At 46.1% G+C, this 27,232-nt stretch overlaps 1 protein-coding gene across 1 annotated transcript; it reads right to left on the reverse strand.

Moving 5' to 3' along the window:
• Positions 1-3,359: 3,359 nt before the first annotated feature.
• On the reverse strand, positions 3,360-26,999 carry LOC146830588 (decapping and exoribonuclease protein-like). The gene is made up of 2 exons (XM_085604787.1): positions 26,727-26,999; positions 3,360-3,982 (listed from the first exon to the last, which is right to left on the reverse strand). The coding sequence occupies exons 1-2, from the start codon at positions 26,894-26,896 to the stop codon at positions 3,724-3,726; spliced, it is 429 nt and encodes a 142-aa protein (XP_085460913.1). The 5' UTR covers positions 26,897-26,999; the 3' UTR covers positions 3,360-3,723.
• Between the last annotated feature and the right edge of the window lie 233 nt (positions 27,000-27,232).

Genomic DNA, 27,232 nt, shown 5'->3' on the forward strand with positions numbered 1-27,232 from the left:
AGCATAGCCCTTCTGCAGGCTTCGGAACCTATTCTCCGGGGTTGTTTGTGATGCAGCCAACCATATACTCTTAAATGCAATATAACCTCGCGGTAAATGCTAACTTTAAAACGGCTGGATGGAAATATGTCGTGTTTAGTGTCAAACCCCTTGGAATCACACGTCCCCACCAACAACTGGTGGGGGAGGTATGATTCCACCCTCCTAGAGGGAGAAACATGGCAACACCGGTACACCCGGTACCAGCGTAACAGAACCCGGGCATCACAAAATGGATGCTGCCAGCCACAGACACAAGTCAGCCCTCCTGCTGCTGGACGAAACTCCAGCAGGGGACGGCTTGACAATAGGTTTCCTGTCACAGGGAGGTGTGATCACATCCCAGACAGGCTTTAGTGTATTTGGGCTGGGAGGGTGCACTCCAAGAGTGCTTTGATGTCTGCACTGGGGGCACATTTGGTGTCCCTGTGCATAGTCCAGCTCAAACCAGTTACAGGGGCTATCAGCCCCTGCTTTGGTGGGAAACTGGACAAAGAACATGGGTGTAGCCACCCCTCTGTTCTGACCCTCCCATAGGTGGGTCCCCAGAGTTTATCCCACCCCTTCCTTGGGTATAAAGTAGGAACCCCTGACTACAGGACTTTAGATATTACCTGGACAAAACTCTGCTACAGAAACCAAGTATCCTTCGAAGATCTATGCTTTGCTGGACAATTGAAGAATCTCCCTTGGAGTAAAGGAGTTACTCCCCTGCAAGGCAGCACCTCAACGCATCTGACCAGTTTGCATCTACGCAGCTCCCGACAGACTCTGAAGATTTTGCAACACAGTAGGTGGGTTCCTAAGCTTCCCAGAGGCCGACCAGTGCTCTCAGCAAACCTGAGACCCTCAGCCCTCGTGGGGACCGTGTAACCCGAACCCCTGGACACCGTGCACATTTGCAGCAGCATATGCTTCTTTGCGATCCCTGAGGCTGTGCTTTGGGCTACTTGTAGTCCAGACCTTGAGCAGTGATTCCACCCAAGATTACTGGCCTACACTCCACGAGCGACCCGTGGGCTGGTATTTAGTGAATCCTCTCGAGGTCCCTTCGTGATCCCTGGTCCGTCAACTTGTGGGTCCCTGAGAAGGGAACTGCAACTTTAATTGGGCTCCAGATGTGCCCAGACTCTCCATTGCTTGGGGAGTCCCCAGGACCTTGCTGGTCCACACCAAAGCATCTTTTCTCCAACCGCGTGGGTTGCCGTTGCCAAGGCTTGTTGGTCTCCAATCCGGACACCAAACCCCCCAGCACTCGACATCCTTTGTGAGACAGCTCACCTTCAGACTGTGGTTGTCATCGACGTCTCCTGGTCCCTGTGGCTGCAGAGTCACGCTTCACCTCTTCGCACCTGGAACACCCGACATTGGTGGGCATTCGTCTATCGTGCCCCTGGTCACTGTGAAGTGACCCAGACACTGTCCCCTCTGCTTTCAGGTTCTTCACAGCTCCGATCCAGGCTTGGATCACACCGGACACTTTTCTTCTTCACGGCAGCAGCACTTTGCAGCAACTCGCTATTGAAAACAGCGATGATTCCCGACACCATTTGACACCTATGCACCCGGCTTCCCTGGGTTAGGTAACGCGAGCACTCCAGTGCTCACATGGGTGCTGGCCTTAGAACCTTCTAAGTCTGAAAGGGTTTGCTAAAAGTCCTCTCCTACTTGTCCTCAATCTTTAAAATTCCAACCCCAACTTTCCCATAGGATGTACGGAGCTCGCGGCTGTGTTCTCACACCACACGCGTCCCCTGTGGGTCCCCTGTGTCACTACCTTGGGTGGTTCCTTGGGGTCCCAGTGATTCTACGTGCTCTAGGCACTGTGTCTAGTCAATTCGTGGTTCTTATACCACTTTCTTAATATATGGATTGGCCTCCCCCTGGGGCCCACTGTGTGTTGTGCTATTTACTGTTGTTCTAGTGCTTTAATATTGTGTATCTTGCTCTCTAATCTCATGAAGAGGTTAGTAGAGAGTGTTTAGTAATAAATACATATATTTTATATATATGTTGTGTGGTTCTCCTTTCATTTGGTCATTTAGGAGGTTATAATCTGTAAACCAAGCTGATTTACACTCCTTCAAGACTTAGCCTGAAGGCTGCTCTCCATAGCTACCACTAGGATAGCTTTCAATAAAGGTTGTATTTAACCTAATCATCAATAAGGGTTGTTTGGACTGGTACAAGGTGCCCACTATAACTAGTGGAGAGCATATACCAGGCCAACTTCTCACAGCACCCATCTGTGAGCATTTGAGGGTTGGATTCCTGGTGCTGGCTAAGCCTCACAGTTTACGTGCTGACCCTTGAAGTACTTTGGACTGTGCAATGGAAGTGAACTGCTCTCCCGCTTTCACAGCAGAAACTCCTCTCCTCTCTGGCCCTGCCATGTTCTTGGGGGCGATTGATGGGGTAGGTGTTTGCGGCCGTGCCTGTCAACTGCCATGGCAACTCTCCCAGGCTTCCTGGTGTAGCAGCTACAGCCTTTGCGCTGAATCCCTTGCAATGTTGTCTTCTGGCAGTTGTTGCCTCAAGGCTGGTCCAGGGTTTTTGCTCTGGCAGTGCCACAGCCATCTCTTACACCATCAGCAGCACCAGTCTCTTATCCCTCGACAGACTGTGGGGTATCATGGGGGTAATTGTTCAGGTACAATGTAAATGCAGCTCACACACAAACTGTGCAGAGTGACCGGAGGGGCCCCTTTATAATGCAGGGCGCTCTTGGCTTTGCGCTCTGGAAAAGCTTTCCATGGGTGCTCCTCCTGCCAGGAACACACTGGGTTTCTCCAACTGGGCAGTCTCTTCTCCTGCAGGGTCAGACACACTGCCCTCCTCTCTCAGCAGGCAGGCAGGTAGGCTACTAAGCACTTCTGGCAGACCCTCATCTCCTCCAGCATAAAGTACAGAATCCAGATAATGTCCCCTCACCTCTGGGAGACATGAGTTCTGGTAACACAGCAGCTCTTTAAGTCCTCTGTGGAGCGGATCCTTTCTTGTGAAGAAGAACATGGGACTGGAAAAAAGGGGGGGGGGGGGTTGGGTCCCACTTTTATACACATTTTCCAGGGGATGTAGATCTAATATCTAGGTCGTCAGAACTGGTTTGGTTCTCATTCAAGTGTCCTTTTCATGCTGCTCTCCAGACACAGCCTTTGTACAAAGTGATGGTCCTCACAGCAGGTAGCAATGGGGCTGGGTTCAAGCAAAAGTATACAAAACATGCACACAATTAAGTGTACAGTTTCTGCACCTGATTGTCACTAGCCTTCCTGAAGCATTAATCAGAGACAGATAAAAGTGCAGACAGGGGACTTGCCTAGAAACGTCCTCACCTTGAATTATAGAAATTGCAGTCCCATGTATGACCCGGTACCATCCACTAATTGACAGTGATCGGGAAGAACTAGTCAGCTGCTCACTTGGATGAGCTTCTTACTTCCACCCTCTTGTTAGTGGTCCTGCTTCACCATAGAGCTTCCCACCTCTTCAATGCACACACTACTCAGACCTGAGGTATGTAGTGACATTCTGCTCTTAGCATTAAAACTAGTCTCAGTAGAAAGCTTCAGAAAGCATGTGAAAAGATTATACAATTTCTGCTGGCGAAAAAGGTCTAATCTGCAGGGAGAACATAAGGAAATAACCAAAACGACAATAAGAATGTAGTAAATATTTCTCAGCTTAACACCCAAAACCAATGACACCTAAAACATCAATCAGAAAATCTCTTATACCCGAAGTCATGTAGTGCTCAAACTTGTGTCCCATGAAGTTGAATTGTTCTGCTGTCTCCGAAGGGGGGTCTTCGTCCCTCTCCCCCAGGAGGAAGTAGGTCTCGCGGAACAGGGTGACTGCCATCTTCCAGCCTTGTCGCGAGTAGGGTGTGATGAGGACCCTGGCCAAGTGCCCTCGGCGGGCCACAAAGTCAACGTTCAGAAGACTAAATGGAAAGACAACAGAGGACCAGTGAGACTGAGGCCAGGGGACCTGACGTCAAAATGAGGCATGTAATGTAATGAAGGGAGAAGTAGTGTAACAGAAAAAGGAGGTGAACGCAAGTGAGAAATGGGATAATAGAGGGAAGAAAGAGGTGGAAGAGGCTGGGTGGAAGAAGGCTACGGAGAAGAGGAGAGATAGCAATTGGGGCAAAATAACGGATCCAACACATTTTAAAAGACAGCTGAAGAAACTGCTTATTCATTTGAAGACCAACATTAAGAACATTGAGCTTTTTATATTTCTTGAAGTTACTTCTCATAAAGCTTTCAGATGTGACTCTCATGTTGGAATTGGCTGTGAGTGTCCTTCTTAGAGAGTTAGACACTCTGGCTTTCTCTGATATAAAGCTAGAGGGACAACTCCTGAGACTGCAGAAGTGGCGCCATGGCGTGAGGGCTCACAGGTGTGACAGACAGAAGTACAGCTGGGGTTAGTTCCTGAGTTTTAACATGTTAGAAGCATTGAAGTACTGGGTATTTTAGACCCAGCGGTGCAGGGGCACACACCCTATGACTTCTGGGTTTCACCCTGTTCCGGACCTACAGAAACACAGAGTCTTCTGGGTTAAGTCAAAGAATCGTTTATTGGCTGCAGACCAATGACAGGTATCCTAGAAGTACAACAGCGTGTATGTTCTCAGGAGACTGCTGCAAATCATGGAAACGGACTTCACTTTAAATAGGCCTTTTCTGGCCTCAAGCATACATTCCTAGGGTTTTATGATACGGCCATATACAAGGATATATTACAAAGAAAAGACCGAGTCATGATGACCATCCCACATTCCAATTCGGCCAGCCCACAATGATTTACACAGTAAGGTTCAGATCCCATATTTGATGTTGGCAGACCCCCCAATAAACATGAGCATCTCCTGTTTTGGGAAACAAGTCATAAAGCAGGAACAAGCAGGTGTGGAAGAGATTAGCCGGAGGTTGAGGGTAGAATGAAAGGGTTTTATGACGGGTCAAGCCCTGATGCTAATCACAGGTGGACGGAGGAAGGGGAGCTCGTGAGACCGGTTTGACCCAGGGCAGCAGAGCCAGCTGCCCAGGTCACAGAGAAGTCACGGGAAAGCCCATGTACTGTGAGGCCCGTGTTTGCTCCATTATAGCCTATGTGAGGGCAATGACAAGATGGCCACCGCTTTGTGGTAAATAAAATCTTCTTTACCGGACTGAATTTCATACGGAATCTTAAAATAAAGTAAAATAGCTCAAAATAACAAGAGGCAGAATCCGTGGTATAAGAGGTTTTCTAAATGGGCTTTATTCCATCAAAAATGGCCGACTCGAGTCGCGGCCTTCAGGTTCCGTCACCACGAGGGTTCAGGAAGTGAAGTACAATACTTTATTGACAGACATGCATTTTTATAATAAGTACATTACAATGAAACGAATGTAGAAGGCGTAACATTTGATAAGAAAAGTGACATAACAGGTACGTAATCGAAACTAGGCGTAATAAGGAATAAAAGAAACATGATTGGTTAGGATTATCAGACATAGGTGGATCTATAAGATAATACTTGGCATAGATGCGCGCGCAGCAGCATGACGTGTGAGTGACGTGCAACTAGGGGGTGAAGGGACTTGACATTTAGCCCTACATGTGGAGACGAGAAGTCTGGGGGGTCAAGTCAACCTAATCCCAAATCATATCTAACATCCTATGTTTAAAGAACTATGTTATCCACAAGGAAGGACTCTCGGACAGAATCTAGTCTATACTGACTGTGTGCGTGCACAAACGCCTAAGTGTCTATATGAGATGCGAGGGGCAGAAAACTTTCCATGGCAGCAGGGCTATGAATCATTTGCAGGAGGACGGAAAGGCTGAGTCCTTTGCTTGTGAGCTAAAGGAAATGTTTACCTAAATCACTAGACAGGAATGCATCGGCTGGAGAGCAAAATAGATAATTCGAAGGTGAAATACAGCTTCTTGGCAGGCAGGCGAAAACTGGCCGAGGCAGGCACCGTTAGCTGCACAGGGAGTAGGACAAAGTTCATGGATACAGATGCGAGCTCAAGCTGAAGCTGTCAGAGACAGAGAGCAGGGAAAGGCTTTGAGGACAGAATCGGGCCTACTTGCCTGAACTGTAAAAATGGAGTAACTTAGCCATATAAAGTCGGTGGCCTTTCATACTTAGGAATCGAATATCCAGCTTATTGATGGCGGATCTGACAGAGAACATGTCGACGGTAGACACACATATATTTGCGTTCTTAGAAACTGGAACTGGAGGGAACATACATGTACTTGTAACATGCATATAGAACCGTTGGGGTCCAAGATAGGGGACATAACTGATCAGGAAAATCCACATTTCCACATTCCCTCCTTGTCCCCTACTTGCCCTTCAAGAGATATCAATCTTCATCATTCCATCGATTTGCTCATGGAGCATCATTTCTTCTTCCTTCTTCTTCCGGTATTTTGAACGAGAACTGTGATATGGAATGCATGATGTGGCACACAGACCACAAATCGCTGGTCCACATTGCAGGCATAAACAACAACTGAAGAGCATAAGAAGGCCAATACCTAGGAAGGATAGAACTCTCCATCCCCAGGCTGATATCACACTCCAAAACCACCCGGACCACGTCCAAGTGCCTGGATTTTCGTGTATCTGGCTTACAATCTTATGAAGGCGTGTTATAGCTTTATATACAGATGGCGAATTTTCTGGTATGAATATGCAGCAGCTGGATCCGATGACCCTGCAAGCTCCGCCCCTATCGGCCAGGATGACGTCAAGGACAAGACGATTCTGGAGAACAACAATTCTCATCACTGATTGTTCTTCTGTCAGATTGCCTAGGGCGGCTATAGTCTCGTTTACTACAGCTTCAAGAGTCTTGGTGAGTCTGCGTATCAGCTTACTATTTGATATGGTACCTATATAGGGAAAGATACCTTTATTGAAATCTACATACTTGTCCCATGCCGTCTCAGTATAATCGACAACTGGGAGATCTCTTCGCTCTCTATTGTGTACTAAATGAACATTTCGATAATAATCAGGGGGAGCTAGAAAAACAGGTGGCAAAAGGAATGCTATGTAACAGGTACCATCCCAATCTAGAGGCAGACGCATATATGCCGTCTGACCACATATAAAGTAAGAATGGCTAGAAGCTCTAAATGAAGATTTACCTTGATCACTATATTCTACTGTAGTAACGCATTGGCTATGGCCCATGTGTATGGAACCAACTTTTCTCACACATAATTCACCCTTAACTGGAAATACTGACATAGTGGGCAGAATTAGTTCAACTTCGGTTTTGACATTCAAAATCATAAGATTAGGCGTAAAATTACCTAATTTATACACTTCATTTTCTAAATCAGTTCCTGTTCTACTGGGGTGACCCTCCTTATTAGGGTGACAGACTTTGAATAAAACTAGATTCAGATTTCCCCATATCCAATGTTGTTGATAAACTGCTGTGTCTGGGTCTATGGAATTTAATAAACTAAACCATGCTCCACAGGAGCCATTGTGTGTGAACGGATGTGGAAAGAAAGGCAGAACTCCTTTGTTATTCTGATAGGGAGGGAGTCGGCCACACACCCAACAATTGGTGGCATTACTAGTCTGATGGGAATGATGTAACATACTAATGAAGGTGTTGTTGCGCAGCGCAAGTCTATAGGACAACTCATGTGGGGGTAGGTCACTAAAAGAATGTTCATCAGTTATATTGAAAGCACGTTTAGAAACAGGATAATACATATGCAACAATATACTTGCAGTAACTATTAAAAAACTCAAGGAAAACAAAATTAATAAAGTCACAATACAGTGGCTACGCAGTAATTTACAATAAGCATGTCGTTTCATTATGATTCTGGACTCTACATCATTCAGACCTAAGGGATACATGTCGGGACAGATTCAACCGCTTCACCTTGGAGAGGACTTAAACAATCAAATCGTCCGACAGTTTGGATCTGGACCTGAGTTTCTGCTTATAGAGTTCAGTGCTACTGGCCTCAGCCAAGGGTAGCTTTGAGTCAATGGGGGAAGACACACGGGGAGTACTGTTTGTGTCAGGAGGAAGTCCATGAAATTTCTTGATATGGCTGGAATGCACCCAGCCTTTTCTCCCTTCGATCTTCACAGCTGTTCTGGTTGTCAGCAGGACCAACTCAGGAAGCCTCCACCTTGGCTCCAGTTGGGTTTTCCGATCGAAATTCCTGACGAGAACATAATCGCCGGGAATTACATCATGAGGTTTCACCTCGGTGTTGTCGGGAAAAGCTGCGACTACCTGTGAACGACAAGATTGTAGTGCAGACATCAAGGAAGCCAGGTAATCTGTCAGCATATTACAGTCAACATCAGTTATTTTACGGGGTATAGGCGTCCCCCACATATTCGGTGGTCTACCAAAGATCACCTCATAAGGTGATAGCCCTGTTCGAGAGTGTGCTACCATCCTCATGTAAAATAGCGCAACTGGTAAAGCTACTATCCAGTCCACACCTTTTTCCTGACATATTTTAGACAGTCTGATTTTTAAAAGTTGATTATGTCGTTCCACGAGACCTGCTGCCTCGGGGTGTCGGACACAGTGGAATTTCCACTGATATCCCAACAAAAGCGAGACATGTTTCATTAATTCGGATGAGAAGGGCTGGCCGTTATCTGAATATACAACACGTGGTAAACCGTACCGTGGGAAGAATTCTCGAACTAGCTGCTTGGCAGTAGTCGGGGCAGTGTAATCTGATACGGGATACGCCTCTGTCCAACGGGAGAGAGCGCAGACAACTACGAGAACATATTTGAATCCTCGACAACGTTCCATCTGAATATAATCCATCTGGAGGACTTCAAAAGGATGGTCAGGAGGCTGAAATCCACCCTGCTCTACGGGAACACCCTTTCCTGGATTAAACTGACAACATATCATACAGGTACGAACTTTTTGTTTAGCTGCTGCTCGTAAATGTTTGTTGAACCAAATGTGCTGAATGCTGTCTAGCATAGCCTTCTCTCCTAAATGTGCTGGACTGTGAACTGTAGCTATAATGGCTTGAACCATGGAATCAGGGAGAAACCATACAGATTTCTCCTTCGTCATCCATCCTTGATCTGTCTGGATCCCTCCTAGTTCAGTCCACTTCTTTATTTCTTCTGCTGTGGCATGTGTCTGTATGTCAATTACGTCAAGTGCGGGATCCTTAATTGTCATACACTGTGTTGGTGTCTGAACTATTGGCTTTGTCATGTCTAATGTGCGATTCTGAGCAGTCTGTTTAGCTGTTCTGTCAGCTAAATCATTGCCTTGAGAAATGATATCAGTAACCTTCGTGTGTGCTTTACATTTCATAATCGATATAGCAGTGGGTAGATGTATTGCGTCTAACAAAGCATGAATGAGGGGTCCGTGCTGAATGTGGGCACCATGGGAAGTTAAATAACCTCTCTCTCGCCACAGCACGCCGAAGTCGTGTACAACTCCGAATGCATAACGTGAGTCAGTGTATACATTAACTTTCTTATTTGTGGCTTGAATACAGGCTTGTGTTAGAGCAATAAGTTCTGCTGCTTGGGCTGACAAAGTATCTATACAATTTGTCTCAATAACTTTAGTGTCTGTTGTGACTGCATACGCGGCCACTAAATCTCCTGTACTTGTTCTCATGCACGATCCGTCTACATACAACGTCAGGTCTGGATCTAACAATGGAACGTCTGTCAAGTCTTGTCTAGGTTTCGTCTTTATTTCAATGATTTCAACACAATCATGAGCTAGTGGGTCTGTTCCAATTACAGGTAATAGTGTAGCAGGATTCAATGTATTACACCGTCGGATCTCTATGTGTGGTTGAAACAATGTCAGTTCATAACCGGTAAGTCTTGCTATGGTCAAGTGTTGTGTCTGTGTTCGGTTCACAAGAACCTCTACTGCATGTGGTACTTGTACTGTCAATGGGTGTCCTAATACTATGGCATCGCTTTGTCTGATTGCTAAAGCTGTCGCTGCCACTGATTTCAGGCATGCAGGCAAAGCCTGAGCTACGGGATCTAATGTACTGGAAAAATAAGCACATGGCTTGCGTGATCCTGCTTGATCCTGAGTGAGTACTGACAAGGCAGTACCTTCGCGTTCTGTAACAAAGAGTGTAAAATGTTTGCTATAACATGGTGTTGCTAAAACAGGTGCTTGACATAAAGCTTCCTTTAGGCTTTCAAAAGCTTGTGTATGTTCCTGAGTCCAAGGGAGAACAGTCGATGTGGCTGCCTCCTGTGTGGTTAACTGAATGAGTGGTTTTGCTAGAAATGCGTACTGAGGGATCCACTGCCTACAATATGAAGTGAGGCCTATGAAAGCCCGCACCTCCTTTTGTGTCTGGGGTATTGACATGTTAGCAATTAACTGGATGCGATCTGGTGTAAGCTGCCTTCCCTCCTTGGACAGCGAGTGACCAAGATAAATAACTCGCTGGACACAGAATTGCAGCTTAGAAGGAGACACCTTGTGCCCCTTGTCGGCTAGAAAATGTAAAACTGTCAGAGAAGCTTTTTCACATTCTGGCTCGCTTCTCGCTGTGATCAGCAGATCATCGACATATTGAAGCAGTGCAGTATTGACTGGCATGTGGATACTGTCAAGTTCTCGTTTCAGTGCTTGGCTGTAGATGCTGGGGCTTTCTGTGAATCCTTGGGGAGCGCGTGAGAATTTAAAACTGCGCCCATTTAAACTGAATCCGAACAAGTATTGGCTTTCCGGATCTATTGGGACGCTGAAAAAGGCATTCTTGAGATCGATTACAGTAAAGAATGTTGCTTCGGAATCAATTGCTGTCAACAATGATGATATATCAGGGACCACAGGGAATTGTGGTACAATACACTTGTTTAGTTCACGCAAATCAATAACCAATCGGTACACTGGTGGGGCAGTAGGATCAGTTCGTTTAAGAATCGGAATTATCGGTGAATTACATACATTGGAGTCTGTTTCTACAACTACTCCCTGGGCAATCAGCTCATCAATGATTTTTAGCAAAGCCACTACAGCATCATGCGGTAACTTGTATTGTCGCATTCGTGGTAGTACCACTCCTGCTTTCAGTGTGACTCGATAGGGTGTAATGTTCATGCAGCCAACATCCGTAGGGCCTTGTGCCCATAGATGTACTGGTAAAGTCTGTAGTCGGGGATCCATGTCTCTAGACACATAGTGACCTTTAAAATCACGCAAAAACAACCTTACTCCTTCCGGAGAACAACATATTATGGCTCCTAGTGCTTTCAGAGTTTTAATTCCTAACAGATTTTCTGGGCATGATTTAGTAAGCAATAAATCTGTAGTTCGTGTCAAAGGTCCTATCGTAAGTGGTAGAGGCTGTGATACTTCATTAACAATAGGTTTTCCCGAAAAACCAAGGGAAACATTTTGAGAGCCTGAGAGGGGTGCCCCTGGAACTTCACTACGTTTTATAGTTGTTCGACTCGCCCCTGTATCGAGTAAGAATTTTCTATCTTGACCTAATAATTCACTATGTACATAAGGTCCTTCTTGATCTACAGGAATCTCGATAAGCGGTAAGTCAACTTCCCTCTCTAGGCTTGTTCATGCGTAACGCTGATACTCAGGATATTCATACTGTGCAGTCTGATACATTTGTCGTGTTGTGGTTTGTGTGGCAGTAGCAGGCAACGGTGGTGCAGCTGGCACAAACTGTATGGGTTGCTGTGAGGCTGGCATGGACTGTTGCTGAACTGGCATGGACTGTCCATGCTGCATAGCTCCTTGTTCATTCTGATCTGGTCTAACTAATCGTGGTCTCTCCTTTGCAATGCCTGTAGCTATATTACGTTTCAAGACTGGACAATCGTGTACATAATGGCCTAGTTGTTTACAGTAATTGCAGGTTCCCTTTACAGGAACTGCAGAATCACCAGAATGTGTCACACCCTTTTTGTGACCATCTGCTGGTACTGTCTGAGAAACTAGCATTTTCATTTTTGTATCCTTCATGCGTCTATGCTCGTGTTCTTGTTCATCCCTAATTCTATTGTGATGATACTGTAACATTTGTAGCATTTGCGACGGAGTGTTACTTTGCCAGGTACTCTCGAATTTCAATATTCTATTCTTCACTGGGGGCAATGCATTTTCCACTAATTTTGTCACAAATAGATGTGGATATGAGTCACTACTTGCTTTTATACCACTATTTATACCAAAACATTTTTCAAATCGAGCATAATAATCGCTTGTGTCTTCATCTTGCTTTTGTTTGCAGGCTGTGATTGCACCCCAATCCTCCTTTTTTGTAGTTAATAAACGTGGCAGTACCTGTACTAGTAAACCTGGTAACAGTTTAACTTTATCCCCGAGCCCTGAACCTGCAGTTCGGCCCCTTTCTTCCTCTGCTAATGCTGTCCAGTCTATCTTTTGGTCTCCCACTTCCCACTCTTTTTCTTTCAGTTTTTCATAAATGCCAGCAGGCAAAAGCACCTTTAATATCGTCATAATATCAGGAAAGGTGTACTCTCCCATTAGTAACATGTCTTTAATTTCTCGGTGGAAACCCGCTGGGTCTTTATCATGACTAGGTACTACTTTCTTCATTTCTAATAATTCCATTTTTGATATGGGTGTGTAAACAAATACACGGTGAAACTCATTGTCTTCGCCTTTTATTGGGTGCACTTCTCGTAAGGGATTTTGTCTATCCATATAGTACGGCGCTCTCTCTCTGCGGGGCAGCGAGAGAGAATCCGGACTTACAAAAAGGACATACTGCTTACGTGACACTAATATCTCTTTAATTAGCTTGTTACTAGAACCTCCCCATCTGTTTGTGAGTAGTTCCGTTAATATATCAGGTAAAGGACCAGGGTCAGCATGTTGGCTCTTATATAATATGAGGAGTTGCTGAATCATATAGATTCCAGCTAAACGTTGTTCATCTGTACTGAGATTAAAAAACGTGTGTGCTACGGTCTCATCACCGTATTTTTCAGGACTGTCAATCCAGTGAACAGCTGATCTGGCTAATTCTTGCTCATCCATGGAATCGAGGAGGTGGTAACCCCTTCGTTCTCGTAGTATTTTATCTGCGGCTTGAAACGAATGTTCAGGAGACTTCAGATTTATTACAGGCGTCGCATACGTTCTGCTATTATTTGGACATACAGAGTGTATGGGATCAGAAAAACATCTAGTATTTTCACAGGATCTTCCTCTGCCTACATAGGCTATGGTCTCTGACTGTCTTGCGGAATTCCCTGATTCGGACACTTCATCTTGCTCAAACTCGTCTGTTCCCAATCTCTCTTCATGAATACGCTCTATTTCTTTACGGATTTTTCGGCACATGGCTATTATACAATTTTGCTTATCGTGTCTCCCTTCTGATATATTCTGACTCCATCTTGTAAGAATAAGCATTGCATTCGGGTCTACCCCCGGACGGTCTTGATTTCTGATCACACAGTTTATGAGGAAACGTAACAGTTCCCCCTGTATCTCTACTTTCTGGAATTCCATAGCTCTGTTAATACATCCTGGATCTCGTCCTGTTTGAACAAAATGATATATGTTATCTAGATGCGTAGTCATTCCTGGTAACCTTGCTAAATACTCTGCGGCTCGCCTGATACGTAATGATGCCAGGACCATTTCGTCCTCTTTACCAACCACCGGGTCATATCTACAATTTACAAGGAGTTCCTTAAGCGTACGTTCACTTACGAATTTAGGTGTACGTGAATGTGCTGACTCTTGAAAGACAAGTTTATTTATTCTGGGTGGTGTAAAGGTAATGCTAGCACCTCCCGTGGCCCCATCTGGGGCGTCGGGTGTGAATGGGTTCGTTGAACGTGACACAGCAACTATGGGCGTCGACACCCCTGTAGAATCGACTGCGGAGACAGATGCGGAAACAGATGTGCTTGCCGACGCTTGCGTCGGGACTTGCTGTTGCACGGGTACAGATACCTGATCCTGACGTTGAACCCCTCCGCCAGACGGTCTATGTGGTGTGGCGTTAGCATACTCGGGAGCTGCATCGTCTAGATATGAGGAAAGAAAAACATCTTCTGCGGTTCTGGGATGCCCTTTTTGATGTACCTTAATTGGAAATAATGGGGGTGGCAAGTCTTTTGGCATCTCTGTAACAGCCTTAGGTAGTCCTTCGGCTAGAAGGGGATACATACCATTCATAAGAGCATTTCTTTGTCTATTTACTTGTTCTGATTTCATTCGGATACCTTCCTCAATTAATTGATTTTCTTGAACTTTATTTGAACTTTCTTTACTCCTCTCTTCTTGTCTACGTGCTTTTTCTGTACGTCTATGAGATTCTTTACGCCATAACTCAACAGCGTCTTTCTGTGACTGTCTGACCTTTCTTTTCCATAACTCTTCCTCTACTTTCATGATGCACTCTGCATCCCAGGTTCCCGCTACGGGCCACCTTTGACTTTCCGGCAATCCCTTGGTATAATCTACCCATAGATCAAGAAACAATATGGCATCTAAGCCATGCTTATGGTACATAAAATGCCCTGGAGTGTCCCTAGGAGGAATAGGAACTGCTTCTTCAAGCACCCCTTTTCTGGTAGTAATCTGTCTTAACTTCGAGAAGAGCGGCATATTGACAACTGATCTGATACTTACTCTTGAACTTACTTAATACGAAAAACACAATAATGAACAGTGAACAATGAACAATCATTCATACCACAATATGCAAGACATTTAAACACTTTAAATATTGAACATTAAATATTTTAACAATGACCGACAATGATGACAGTCTGCCTAACTAATCACCACGCTGAATTCTTGACAATAACTGCATACTTCGGAATACTTGATATACTGCTAAACAGTACATATACACTGCTAAACAGTGCAGACCGGATTTGTGTACCCAAATCCGTCTTGACCGGCACAACCTATGTGCGCGTCAACACGCCTCCCCGGCGATGGTACTCACCGAGTAGCTCCTTGAAACGGAAGGCCTCAGAGAATGGACAGGACTCGATGACTGCGGACAGCGGACCCTCTGGACATCGGGATTTCGGAATATCTGGTGGGCCTCTGTATACCTCGGATCTTGCTCTCTCAGCTAGGCTCTGGTCGGGATACTTCGCACTTCTCACCGCCTCGTCTGGGTTGATCGCAGCCTCAGTCGCCCCCGCTTGACCGGAGGGAGCTTACAGGAAATCCTGCTGGTACGCGTTTATGGTCCGTCCAGCTGTGGCAGGAGACCGGGCCTGCAACGCACCGCCGGCGCGTGAGATGAGAAAGTGTCCCTATTCGGGCGCCATTATGTGGTAAATAAAATCTTCTTTACCGGACTGAATTTCATACGGAATCTTAAAATAAAGTAAAATAGCTCAAAATAACAAGAGGCAGAATCCGTGGTATAAGAGGTTTTCTAAATGGGCTTTATTCCATCAAAAATGGCCGACTCGAGTCGCGGCCTTCAGGTTCCGTCACCACGAGGGTTCAGGAAGTGAAGTACAATACTTTATTGACAGACATGCATTTTTATAATAAGTACATTACAATGAAACGAATGTAGAAGGCGTAACATTTGATAAGAAAAGTGACATAACAGGTACGTAATCGAAACTAGGCGTAATAAGGAATAAAAGAAACATGATTGGTTAGGATTATCAGACATAGGTGGATCTATAAGATAATACTTGGCATAGATGCGCGCGCAGCAGCATGACGTGTGAGTGACGTGCAACTAGGGGGTGAAGGGACTTGACATTTAGCCCTACATGTGGAGACGAGAAGTCTGGGGGGTCAAGTCAACCTAATCCCAAATCATATCTAACATCCTATGTTTAAAGAACTATGTTATCCACAAGGAAGGACTCTCGGACAGAATCTAGTCTATACTGACTGTGTGCGTGCACAAACGCCTAAGTGTCTATATGAGATGCGAGGGGCAGAAAACTTTCCATGGCAGCAGGGCTATGAATCATTTGCAGGAGGACGGAAAGGCTGAGTCCTTTGCTTGTGAGCTAAAGGAAATGTTTACCTAAATCACTAGACAGGAATGCATCGGCTGGAGAGCAAAATAGATAATTCGAAGGTGAAATACAGCTTCTTGGCAGGCAGGCGAAAACTGGCCGAGGCAGGCACCGTTAGCTGCACAGGGAGTAGGACAAAGTTCATGGATACAGATGCGAGCTCAAGCTGAAGCTGTCAGAGACAGAGAGCAGGGAAAGGCTTTGAGGACAGAATCGGGCCTACTTGCCTGAACTGTAAAAATGGAGTAACTTAGCCATATAAAGTCGGTGGCCTTTCATACTTAGGAATCGAATATCCAGCTTATTGATGGCGGATCTGACAGAGAACATGTCGACGGTAGACACACATATATTTGCGTTCTTAGAAACTGGAACTGGAGGGAACATACATGTACTTGTAACATGCATATAGAACCGTTGGGGTCCAAGATAGGGGACATAACTGATCAGGAAAATCCACATTTCCACAGCTTCCAAAATGGAACCCGCGTAGTGAAGCAGAATAACGTGTACACAGTGCATTCATAACTAGAACGGTATATAAAACACTCGTACATGCCGCATTTACCATTTGCGGTTCGCTAGTATCGAGATAAACAGGGGTAGGGCCCTGTCCCCTACGCGGTCCCAGAAAGTGAAGTACGACAGACCCTCCTTTTGCCCTTACATAGGCAATCACTATACCCATCTCAATCCGAGTCTAGGTCAATGTCCGCAAAGTCATGGAGATGTTGCTGTAGCATCATCCTATTACTTAGCTCGTCCCTCGATACAGGTTTCCTTACACATAAGGTAGCACAGAGGCCACATATCGCAGGAGCACACTGTATGCACAGACAGAACAGGAAAAAAATGGCTAAGATCATTCCAATGACCATTAGAACTTTCCAACCCCAGGCAGATATCAGTTCCCAGAACCATCCCATCAGTGACCAATCTCCCTTATCCACGTGTATGGCGTCAGATATCTTATGAAGCTTGGAGATGGCTTGATACACTGTTGGAGCGTTGTCTGGTATGAAAATGCAGCAACTGGATTGGATAACCTTGCATACTCCACCGCGGTCTGCAAGGATGACATCTAGAACCATGCGGTTCTGTAAAGTCATAAGGCGATCCGCTTGGAGCTCAGCTGTCAGATTACTAGGGGCACCAGCCGTTACATTTATAGTGGATTCAACCACACGTGTCAGTTGTCGCAGGTTTCTACTATTGACCATAGGTCCCCAAAACGGCAGGAAACCCAAGAAGAAGTCTCCTGCTTCCTGACCGGCAGTATCCTCCTTACTAATCACGCCTCTCACAACTCTGGTCTTGTGATAGTCGGAGGCGGCAGTAAATGTAGGCGGTAACAAATTCGCAATATAACATGTGCCCGAGAAATCAGGGGGCAACCATGTATATGCTCGGTCATTACAGATGAAATATGTGCCCTTGGCAGCTAGAAACGCAGGGGAGAACTGTGACGGGAAAGTGTACGGTTCAGTACAGTCACTTCTACCCAGTTGAGCTCTAGGATTCTGACCATTACCCTGTAAGCAGAACCGACCCATGTGGGGTACAACCCAGATTGGAATTGAGATTTTCCGCTGTCTTTCACCCAGACTAATACTATACCCCGTCGCATTCCATCCTACATAAGGTCTCAACTCTTCTTTGGGAATGGACGAGTATGCGTCGATATCTCTACTCATATCGGCAACTCCTTTCATCAACGCCTTATTATTGGTGATGGGTCTGATGGAACGCGGTTGGCGAGGGGAGTACGTATCTAGAGCATAGAGAAACATGGTCTGGAATGCTCATGACGATCCATTGTAACTATACGGCAGCACCAGGTAGGGAATACCCTTATTAATGGTATGTGGCATTAACCCACACACCCAGCAATTGGTCGTATTCATTACTAGTTGGTGCTGGTGCAAGAGCTGGATAAACGAGTTATTTACAAACTCTGATCGTCTAGTCTGCTCGTGCTCAGGCAAAGGGTGAAAAGATTGAGAGGAGGCAGTAGAAGGAGATATAGGCTGTTGAGTGGGTGCAATGGGCTTTTGAGCGGAGAAAAACACAGATCCCACAATAAACATTACTATACTACACAGTGTAAAAAGGCACAAAAAGACAAAACATTTACCTTTCATAATTCTACATATCCTTGCTTTAAAGTTCATTTCCTCAACGGGTCTCTCCATCATAAAAAACTCCATCCTCTACTCGGGCCGCTCGCGGCGGATGAGTTTCTTCTGCTGAGGAGTACGCCTGTCAGTCCAGGGAAACGCCCTAGACCAACCAGAACCGTCGACCTAACGTCTTCGGCCTGTACCCCAAAGTCTTGGCACCGCGACCCTGCGGCAGAACCCGGATGGTGGTTCGAAAAACAAAAAAATCAAGAAAGTCTTTCAGATGGGAGAGTAAAAAATGTCAAAAAGGAAATAGTAAGGAAATCTTTATTTGTCCATGGGCCTAGGTCTCAAATCATAACGGAGACGACCAGGTGCTGTTTGGTCTCGGAACAAAAGTTCAGGCTCAGTGGTGTCCAGTCGATTTGATGGCGGCACAGCTTCCTGCAGAATATTGTCACTCTCTTGGTCTGAAACTGTGCCTCTTATGCGTGCGTCACTGAATGGTATGAAACGAGGTACAGTGTCTGCCTCAGAGTCGGCGATACCCTCCTGGACCCACTGGTCATAAGGCAGAGGCAAGGGGACTACTTTGCAGTGGGTGCCATGGATCCAGTGCTTCTTCCCTTTCACTCGCACTGCTGATCTTGTCGACAGTAGAACAAGATGAGGGCCGATCCAGCGAGGCTCGTCGTTGCTCTTGCGCTGGAAATTCCGGACTAGCACCCACGTACCAGGGTTGATAGGGTGTCCAGGAGTTTCAGAGGCTTGAGGGAGAGTATCATGTACCTGTTGGTGCAAAACACACAGTTTAACAGTCAAATCAAACAGGTAATCGAGCAGTACTGGATGCTCTATTTCACTGAACTTCGTAGGCCTCGGTACACCCCATATGTTGGCCGGACGGCCAAAAACTACCTCGTAAGGACTAAGTCCCACTCGTGAGTGTACGGTCATTCTGGTGGACAGAAGTGCTAGAGGCAGAGCGTCAGGCCATTTAAGACCGGTGCTCGCCTGGATTTTGGCCAACTTGAGCTTTAAGGCTCCATTGTAGCGCTCTACCAGTCCAGCTGATTGGGGGTGATTTGCAGCATGGAATTTCTGCTGGATGCCTAATCCTTCACATACATTCTTCATCACTTTACCCACGAACTCACTTCCGTTATCACACCACACCATTCTTGGCATTCCAATCCTAGGGAAGAACTCTTTCACAAGGGCTTTGGCTGTGGATAGGGCAGTGTTATCTTTCAGAGGATAAGCCTCTATCCATTTCGAGAAAGCGCAAACAACCACTAATACATATTTCAGGTTGTTGCATCTTTCCATGTGAATAAAGTCCAGCTGCAAAACTTCGAATGGACATGATGGGGGTGCAAAGTGACCAGCTGGAGTTGGGGTTCCCCTACCAGGGTTGTATTTTAAGCATACCATGCAATTCTTGACCACATTCTCTGCACACTTGGGAATCCCAGCATTCTGCCATACTGGAGCCAACAACTTGCAAATTCCTTTCGCACTGATGTGTGCCATTCCATGTGCCATAGTAACTACGGGAAGCACATATGCGTCCGGTAACAACCATCGCTTATGTTCTGTCAGATCAATCCAGCAACCATTCTCATCCAACTTACCCATACTTTCTCTCCACTTGCTTAACTCTTCCTCTGTGGCTTCAGCTTGAAGCGACTTCACACTCTCTATTGTGTTTTCACACATCCCAACATCATTAACCCATCTTGCGGGGCCTGCAACATACATTCTAGTCTTCACATTCTGTGCCGTTTCTTTCGCGGTCTCATCAGCAAACGCATTCCCACGACCAACATCATCTGTAACTTTCCTGTGCGCACTGCATTTCATGATCGCAACTTGCAACGGTAAGGTCAGTGACTCAAGGAGATCATTCACTAACTTGCCATTCTGAATTTTAGCTCCATGTGACGTCAGGAACCCACGCTCTTTCCACAGTCGTCCAAAATTATGGGCCACGCCAAAGGCGTATTGACTATCTGTGTATATGTTCACTCTCATTCCTTCAGACAACACGCACGCTCTCGTGAGGGCGATTAATTCTGCTGCCTGGGCCGAATTGTGTGGCACTCGTGCAGTTTCCACAACTGTGTGCAAAGTCGTAATAGCATATGCACCAGTCGTGTCACCATTAGGGAGCTTGAAGCATGAACCATCCACCCATAAAGTACCATCACACTCAGTCAGGGGAGTATCTTTTAGATCCACTCTTCCTTTCGTCTCTTCTTCCGTTCTGAACAGACAGTCATGTTGCTCAATCTCATCTGAGTCTGCTGGAATCGGCAATAACGTAGCTGGATTCAGTGTGTTACATCTCTTTATGTGTATGTGATTGGCTAACAGTGTGAGCTCGTAGCCTGATAATCGCGCACTAGTCAAGTGCTGTGTCTTGGTCCTATTTAATAACGTGTCTACAGCATGTGGAACCATAACAATCAATGTGTTGTCCATTACCAAACCAGCAGATTGTCGGATAGACATAGCTGCAGCAGCTGTCGCTCTCAGACAGCTTGGCAATGCCCTCGCTACAGGGTCCAAGGTGGATGAAAAATATGCGCATGGGCGCGGTCTGTCGCCAAAAGGCTGTGTTAACACTGACAACGCACATCCATCTTTCTCGTGAACATACAATGTAAAAGGTTTACTGTAGTCAGGGGTACCCAACACAGGAGCAGAGCACAATGCATTTCGCAACTCCACAAAACTTTTCTGGCACTCTTCAGACCATGGGATAGGATTCGGTGTGTCTTTACATGTTAATGCTAACAAAGGTTTTGCCAGCAAGGAAAAGCTAGGGATCCAATGCCTACAGTATGAGGTAATTCCCAAGAAAGCACGCACTTCTCTCTGTGTTTTTGGCACACTCAACTGTGCAATAGCGTGAATTCTCTCTGGGGTCAGTCTCCTTCCCTCCTTCGAAAAGAGATGACCTAAGTAGGTCACTTCTTGTCGACAATATTGCAGCTTAGAGAGAGACACCTTGTGATGGAAAGCGGATAAATGGCGCAACAATGACAATGTAGCTTCTTTGCAGATCTTTTCAGTATCCGCAGCGATTAGTAAATCGTCCACGTACTGAATCAGGATAGCGCCACTAGGTAAAACAATTGCATCAAGTTGTGCTTTCAAAGCTTGACTGTATATGGATGGACTCTCACAGTAGCCCTGGGGAGCGCGTTTGAAGCGGAAGCTTCGGCCTCCCAGACTAAAGCCAAAAATGTCTCTGCTCTCTTCCGCAATTGGGATACTAAAGAAAGCATTCTTCAAATCGATCACTGAAAACCATGCAGCAGAGGCTGGAATCATCGTTAACAAGGCAGTTATATCAGGGACAACCGGAAACTGTGGCACAACAATCTTATTAACCTCTCTAAGATCAATCACACATCTGTAAACAGGTGGCTGTGAAGGGTCCGTTCGTTTTAAGACAGGTAAAATCGGACTATTGCAAACGTTGCCTCTTGTTTCTTCAATCACACCCTTATTAATCAAGTCGCTGACAATGTCTAACAACGCTTTCTGGCCTTCATTAGAGATTTTATACTGGGGAATACGTGGCAGCCTAACATTAGCCTTTAAAGTCACCACGTATGGCGGTATCTCCAAGAGGCCCACATCATTGGGACCAGTAGCCCAAAGGGCATCCGGAAGGGATGACAATTCAAGCGGCATTGTATTTTTGGACAAGTACATCGGGGAAATCACTTTCTTACCTAATGTAAGTTGTACTCCTGAAGGAGAACAATACAGGGTAGCATGCAATCTCTTCAACAAATCTAATCCCAACAAATTCTCTCCACAACCTGTGGTCAGAATCAGGGGTGCTTTCAGCTCACAAGGACCAACAGAAAGTGACATAGGACTAGAAATCGGGTTCCTAAGAGGGGCGCCAGAAAAACCTACTGAAACATTGATGTCGCCAGACAAAGGTGCGCCAGGGAGTTTGGAATACATAATTGAACTCTTTGCAGCACCAGTGTCTAGCAGAAAAGGCTCCGTTACATTTGCTGTAGTTACCTCAACGTACGGTCCACTCTGATCCACTGGCACTGAAACAACTCCCTCTCTCTGTCTACGGCTGTCCTAGTAATCATTATTTTCTGCATCACCATCCTCTGCATAATAATCATTAGTATAATACTGAGCCGTATTACTAGTCGCATTAGCTTGCTGATCAAAGCTATTAATGGTATTTTAAGGCGGCAGAGGACGCGCGTTCTGGGGAACAATTCCACGCCCTCTACCTCTAGGAGCTTGCTGACCACCTCTACCTCTTGCGCCATACATATTACCGTTCCGTTGTAGTAATTTAGGGCAACTATATTTAAAATGACCTTCCTCTTTACAGTATGAACATTGGTTGGGACCTACAGGGACACGTGGTTGATAATACCCGTTCATTTGCTGATTGTTCTGAAACTGTTGGGGTTGGTGATAGACACCTTGGGGTTGCCTATAATTATTCTGACCTCCACGTGGTGGATAAGCCTGCTGTAAGAGGACCTTTGTCTTCAATTCCTTCGTTTTCTTTTCTGTCCTATCTTTCTCGTCTTTATCCCGATTTTCGTAATACTGTGCAGTAGCCAGTATTTGCGCTGAAGAAGAAACAGCCCAAGAACTCTCTGAATCTTTCAACTTTTTACACAGGTCAGGAAGTAAATTCTGCACAAACTTATCCACAAATAACCGTTGGCCACCCTCAGTACTCATATCCTGCCCACTGTGGTCAATAAACGTCTCTTCAAACCTGGTGAAGAAGTCTGACACTGTCTCATCCTTCTTCTGCTTGCATGCAGATAACTTGTCCCAGTTTACGCGCATCGCAGGCATTATTGTCTTCATATACGTGATAATTCTACCAGGCAATTCAGCTACTAAAGGCTCAGGTTTCGCACCACCAGTTTGTCTAGCATCAGCAGCAACAATGTTAGCCCATGTATCCCCTAGTTCTGCATCGTGATCTACATTACGGATTGACCCCCATAAAGGCTGTGGAACAACATTACCAAACAACATGTCTATGTCGGCCAGATTCATAACGCATGATCCTGCCGTCTGTGACAACTCTTTATAATAACCTGCTGGGTTTTTACGGGGATCAGGTAATGACTGCTTAAGCGCTAACACCTCAGAACGCTTCCATGGAACATGCACCCAAACACGCTGGAAATGCGCTGCCACAGCGGGGTTACCACCGGCAGCTGCAACCGCTTCCTTCCATACCGGGGGAACTTCCCTCATAGGGTATTGTCGCGCTTTTACCTTTTTCCCCACAAGGACATCAGGTTCAAACAACGACTGTTGACAATCATCATTCCTGAAGGACAATACAACCGCAACTGCTTTATCTATACCGCGGTCCACAATTATACCAGTTCCAAAATCAGACCTCACTCTACACAATTCCTGTGGGCTCGGATTTTTACCACTATCCTCCAATTCTTCACAGAGAATCTCACACATTTTCTCAAACACATATCTCTGTTTCGGGGCATCCCACTGATGGAAGACATTAACCACTGACTCCACATCATACAATGAAGGGAAAACAATCCATCTGCGCGCCATGCGATCTATTACCTTTTGCTCATCAGGGTTAGGCAACTGACTACGCAGTTGCTTACGCTGTAAGCCAGGGGTCGCACCAGACGAATCAAAGAGAGGCGACATTAACGTAGTAACCACATTAGCTAAACGCTGTCGCGCCGAAGGAGAATTTGAAGCGAAAACAGGGGGAAAAACAGAGGGAAGAAAAGAGGATGTAGAAACAGGTACTGAAGTAGTGCAAGGAATAGTGTCAGAAGAGGCAGCTGCAGAAGTAGGCAAAGTCGCAGGGAGCGCGGGGGCAGTCGGGAACACAGCTGGCGGTTGCGGCAAGGCTTGCAGTATATTCACTGGAGGTGGCATATTCACAAGCTGGGGAGGCGCCATGGCATTTTGAGCATACGGGGGTGGCGAACTCAACAAATGTGACATCAAGGGATCTTTCTCCTTTTCTTCGGACTCATTCTGCTTAGAGTGTGGTAAAGCTGGGTAACATTTGTCGATACCTAACTTGCGCTGCCTGTACAATTGCTCACTCATTTGCTCCTCCTCGTTATCTTTAAATTGTACAGCTGCTTGCATTACTGTCATACCTCTCTCTCTTTTATTCTTTTTCGCTAGCTTAATTTCCTTTTGTTTGGCTTCCTTTCGCCATAAGCGGAAAGAGTCAAACATCGCCGGCCGGGCTTTCTTCTTGAACAATTTAATTTCCAAATTATCTAAAATATCGGTATCGAAACTACCATTTTGGGGCCATTTTAAAACACCGTCTTTCCTAGTGTAGTGGATCCATACTTCGTTATATGCAATGGGGCCTACGCCATGCTTCACATAGAGCTCATAAGTTGGAGTTCCAACCAGAGGAACCGGACATGATTCCTCTAGCTGGAAATCTTTTCCGCAACCCAAACAGAATAATCTACCAAATATTCCAGAACCAGGCATCTTCGCTCACTAGTCTAGATCCCAACGTCAAAGGATTATCGATTACGATAGTCTCGTGAATACACGAGTCCTCTGGTTTTGGGGTTTGCAAACTCCAAATCACTAATTTCAAATGATCCCGAAGGATACCAAAACAAATGGGAGACGCTCCACTTATACTTAACTGAGTATTGCTGATCAATGGCGTCACCAGAAGTCTCTCTCGATTGTTTCGCTCTCTCAAACTCGTCAAGGGTCCAAAACAGGTCGATTAATCAGGGCAGCAGTCCTTCGTAGCCGTCGGGACGCGGAGAACCTCGCAGAAAAGACTTTCGGACCACGTCGACATGCAGGGGTCGATGAAGTGGCGGCCTTCCTCCGGAATTTCCACACGAAGCTCCTCACGAACCTCTGGCTTGGACTGGTACCGCTGAAATCGTCCCGAGTTGGGCGCCAAACTGAAGTACTGGGTATTTTAGACCCAGCGGTGCAGGGGCACACACCCTATGACTTCTGGGTTTCACCCTGTTCCGGACCTACAGAAACACAGAGTCTTCTGGGTGAAGTCAAAGAATCGTTTATTGGCTGCAGACCAATGACAGGTATCCTAGAAGTACAACAGCGTGTATGTTCTCAGGAGACTGCTGCAAATCATGGAAACGGACTTCACTTTAAATAGGCCTTTTCTGGCCTCAAGCATACATTCCTAGGGTTTTATGATACGGCCATATACAAGGATATATTACAAAGAAAAGACAGAGTCATGATGACCATCCCACATTCCAATTCGGCCAGCCCACAATGATTTACACAGTAAGGTTCAGATCCCATATTTGATGTTGGCAGACCCCCCAATAAACATGAGCATCTCCTGTTTTGGGAAACAAGTCATAAAGCAGGAACAAGCAGGTGTGGAAGAGATTAGCCGGAGGTTGAGGGTAGAATGAAAGGGTTTTATGACGGGTCAAGCCCTGATGCTAATCACAGGTGGACGGAGGAAGGGGAGCTCGTGAGACCGGTTTGACCCGGGGCAGCAGAGCCAGCTGCCCAGGTCACAGAGAAGTCACGGGAAAGCCCATGTACTGTGAGGCCCGTGTTTGCTCCATTATAGCCTATGTGAGGGCAATGACAAGATGGCCACCGCTTCCAAAATGGAACCCGCGTAGTGAAGCAGAATAACGTGTACACAGTGCATTCATAACTAGAACGGTATATAAAACACTCGTACATGCCGCATTTACCATTTGCGGTTCGCTAGTATCGAGATAAACAGGGGTAGGGCCCTGTCCCCTACGCGGTCCCAGAAAGTAAAGTACGACAGCATTTCCTTATACAATTTAGGTTTGTAGAAGGAAGATGCTAAAATTCCCTGGCATGCATACAGAGCAGCAAATCGTTAAAGTCCTGGTCAGACCCTGAGACTTCCTAGATCTGAAGGTAACACAGACAACTGTGAGAGTGGGGTTGTCAGATGCTGAGTGTGCAAGCAAACCAATGACTGCATTTGGACCCTGTGCCCACTACGAAATCTATTGCTGCAAACCTCTCCTCCAGGACCACAGGCAGCATGACCATGACTGGGTAGGGTGTGGGATGGAGCCAGTGCTGAAGGCAGGCAGAGTCCTTGGACTTCATGCTTTGCTTCATGACAATAGCCCAATAGCTCTCCATGCTGGGAGTAGAGTTTAGCCTGCCTGGTGCATTAGGAATACATGAACTTCCATGAGGACTTTAGCCCCTTGATCCCAATGAGCCCCCCCCACCCCGGTCCCATCTAGCTGCAGTTGTTGGGTGTGGCATGCTGGGAGTGAACAGGAACCGGTGCTATTGCCCCTCTCGCGTCTTTGACTTGTGATGGTCTGGGATTCCCTGAAGTGATGGTCGTAGTGTGATGCCAGCATGTGGGGGTGGGGATGGGGGGTGTCTTTCCTACCTCCTGGTAGAAGAAAGCTTCTGGTCATTGGTCTGAAGAGTGAAGCAAGGTGTACTTCTCTAATCCCCTTCCCATTAGCTGCTCTCTTTACCTGCACATTCCTTACCTCGCGTGGCCTGTAGCTCCTCTTCCAGCTCTTCCTTCGTTGGTGACTTGCAGTTGCCTCTCGCTTGCCAGACACCACCTGAGCAGCGCATGCAGCCGTCCCTCATCATTGTCTCTGTTCATTTTGATGTAGCGGTCATGGTAGCCCAACATGAGGTCCCAGTTCACCATGGCAATAGGACTAGTGTCCGGCCTTAAAAAACGCTTGTTCTGGGTGTCGTTTGGGTAGCGCCCCGTGGCATTGACGGAACCACAGCCAATTTCTCTGGGCTGGTATCTGGTGAAACAAAACTTACCGCCATATAGCTGCCCTCTCACCCGTAGGGTCGAAGCTTGCGGTCCCCAGGAAGGTGTCCGTCTTTGATCTGCTCTGAACATGGTGTCTGAGTACTTGGCTGAAAATCAATAGGGACTTTATATTACATCCTATACCATAGTTTCTGCACTAACCTGTTAAACCCCACTCACCTGCCCCATCACTCATCAGTACCTTAAGAACTTGGGGGA

Source organism: Triturus cristatus, chromosome 5_1 (assembly GCF_964204655.1).
Source record: "Triturus cristatus chromosome 5_1, aTriCri1.1, whole genome shotgun sequence".
NCBI classification, from domain to species: domain Eukaryota; kingdom Metazoa; phylum Chordata; class Amphibia; order Caudata; family Salamandridae; genus Triturus; species Triturus cristatus.